Below are 1,353 nucleotides of genomic sequence, written 5' to 3'. Positions count from 1 at the left end.
CTGCTGGCATGCAGGCAGAAGACTATATACATAATAAAAAATCTTTATAAAAAATTGTGTGTGTGTTTGTGTGTGTGTGTGTGTGTGTGTGTGTGTGTGTGTGTGTGTGTGTGTGTTGAGTCCCTGGAGGGGTGGTGCATGTGGAGGTCAGGTGTTAGGTCCCTTGGAACTGGAATTGCAGGTGGCTGAGACGCCTGACATAGGTACCAGGAACAAAGCCTAGGGTCTGTGGTGTTTTGAAAGAAAATGGAAGTGACACTATTAGGAGATGTGGTCTTGTTGGAGTAGGTGTGGCCTTGTTTAATGAACTGTGTCACTGTGGAGGCAGTCTTTGAGGTCTCATACATGCTCAAGCCATGCCCAGTATGACAGATCATTTCCTATTGCCTGTGGAATTAAGATTGTAGCTCCTTCTCCACTCTCAGCTTCCTTTCCAGCACCATGTCTGCCTGCACACTACTGTGTCCCACCATGGTGATAATGGACTAAACCTCTGAAAATGTAAACCAGCCCCAATTACATATTTTCCTTGGTAAGAGTTGCCGTGGGGCGGGAACGAGGGGACAAAATGGAAGTAGATGGAGCCGCTGCAGTCCCCCGCTCCCCCGCCAGAACATGAAGAAGCAGAAAGATTCAGTTAAGGGAAAGCGCCAAGATGATGGGCTTTCTGCTGTCGCCCTCAAGCAGAGGGACTTGGGGATTATGCAGCAGAAGCAGAAAAAGGCAAACGAGAAGAAAGAGGAACCCAAGTAGCTTTGTGGCTTCGTGTCCAACCCTCTTGCCCTTCGGCTGTGTGCCTGGAGCCAGTCCCACCATGCTCACAGGTCCCAGAACTGATGGCATTCCCTTTGCCCTGAGTCTGCAGCGGGTTCCTTTTGTGCTTCCTTCCCCTCAGGTAGCCTCTCTCCCCTGGGCCACTCCTGAGGGTGAGGGGGTTACCCCTTCCCAGTGTTTTTTATTCCTGTGGGGCACACCCCAAAGTATTAAAAGTAGCTTTTTAATTAAAAAGAGAGAGAGAGAGAGAGTTGCCGTGGTCATGTTCTCTCTTCACAGCAATAGAAACCCTAGGACAGATCTTCTGCAAGAGCTCTTAACCACTGAGCCATCTCCCCAGTCCCCAGTGGTGAGAATTCTTAGAGATATAATCAAAGAAGTTATTTAACACAGCCCACTTGCCAAGGTCTGGATCCTCCCTAAGATGCAGAATTGATAGCCCAATACTGGACAATTAAACTGCCATAATTTTTTTTTTTTTTTTTTTTTTTTGGTTTTTCGAGACAGGGTTTCTCTGTGGCTTTGGAGGCTGTCCTGGCACTAGCTCTTGTAGACCAGGCTGGTCTCTAACTCACAGAG

General features: G+C 48.0%; 1 protein-coding gene across 1 annotated transcript; it reads left to right on the top strand.

Moving 5' to 3' along the window:
• Nucleotides 1–615: 615 nt before the first annotated feature.
• Nucleotides 616–1,003, top strand: LOC100762543 (small EDRK-rich factor 2-like). Its single transcript, XM_035441356.1, has one exon. The coding sequence runs from the start codon at nt 616–618 to the stop codon at nt 751–753; it is 138 nt and encodes a 45-aa protein (XP_035297247.1). The 3' UTR covers nt 754–1,003.
• The last annotated feature ends 350 nt before the right edge of the window (nt 1,004–1,353 follow it).

The sequence above is a fragment of the Cricetulus griseus genome, chromosome 3, assembly GCF_003668045.3.
Source record: "Cricetulus griseus strain 17A/GY chromosome 3, alternate assembly CriGri-PICRH-1.0, whole genome shotgun sequence".
NCBI lineage: Eukaryota > Metazoa > Chordata > Mammalia > Rodentia > Cricetidae > Cricetulus > Cricetulus griseus.
Note: the sequence above shows the minus strand (reverse complement) of the source record. Positions and strands in the feature narration are given on the sequence as shown.

Excerpts from the sequence above, each read along its gene's own strand:
- LOC100762543 (XM_035441356.1), top strand. The coding sequence starts at position 616 with ATGAAGAAGCAGAAAGATTCAGTTAAGGGAAAGCGCCAAGATGATGGG.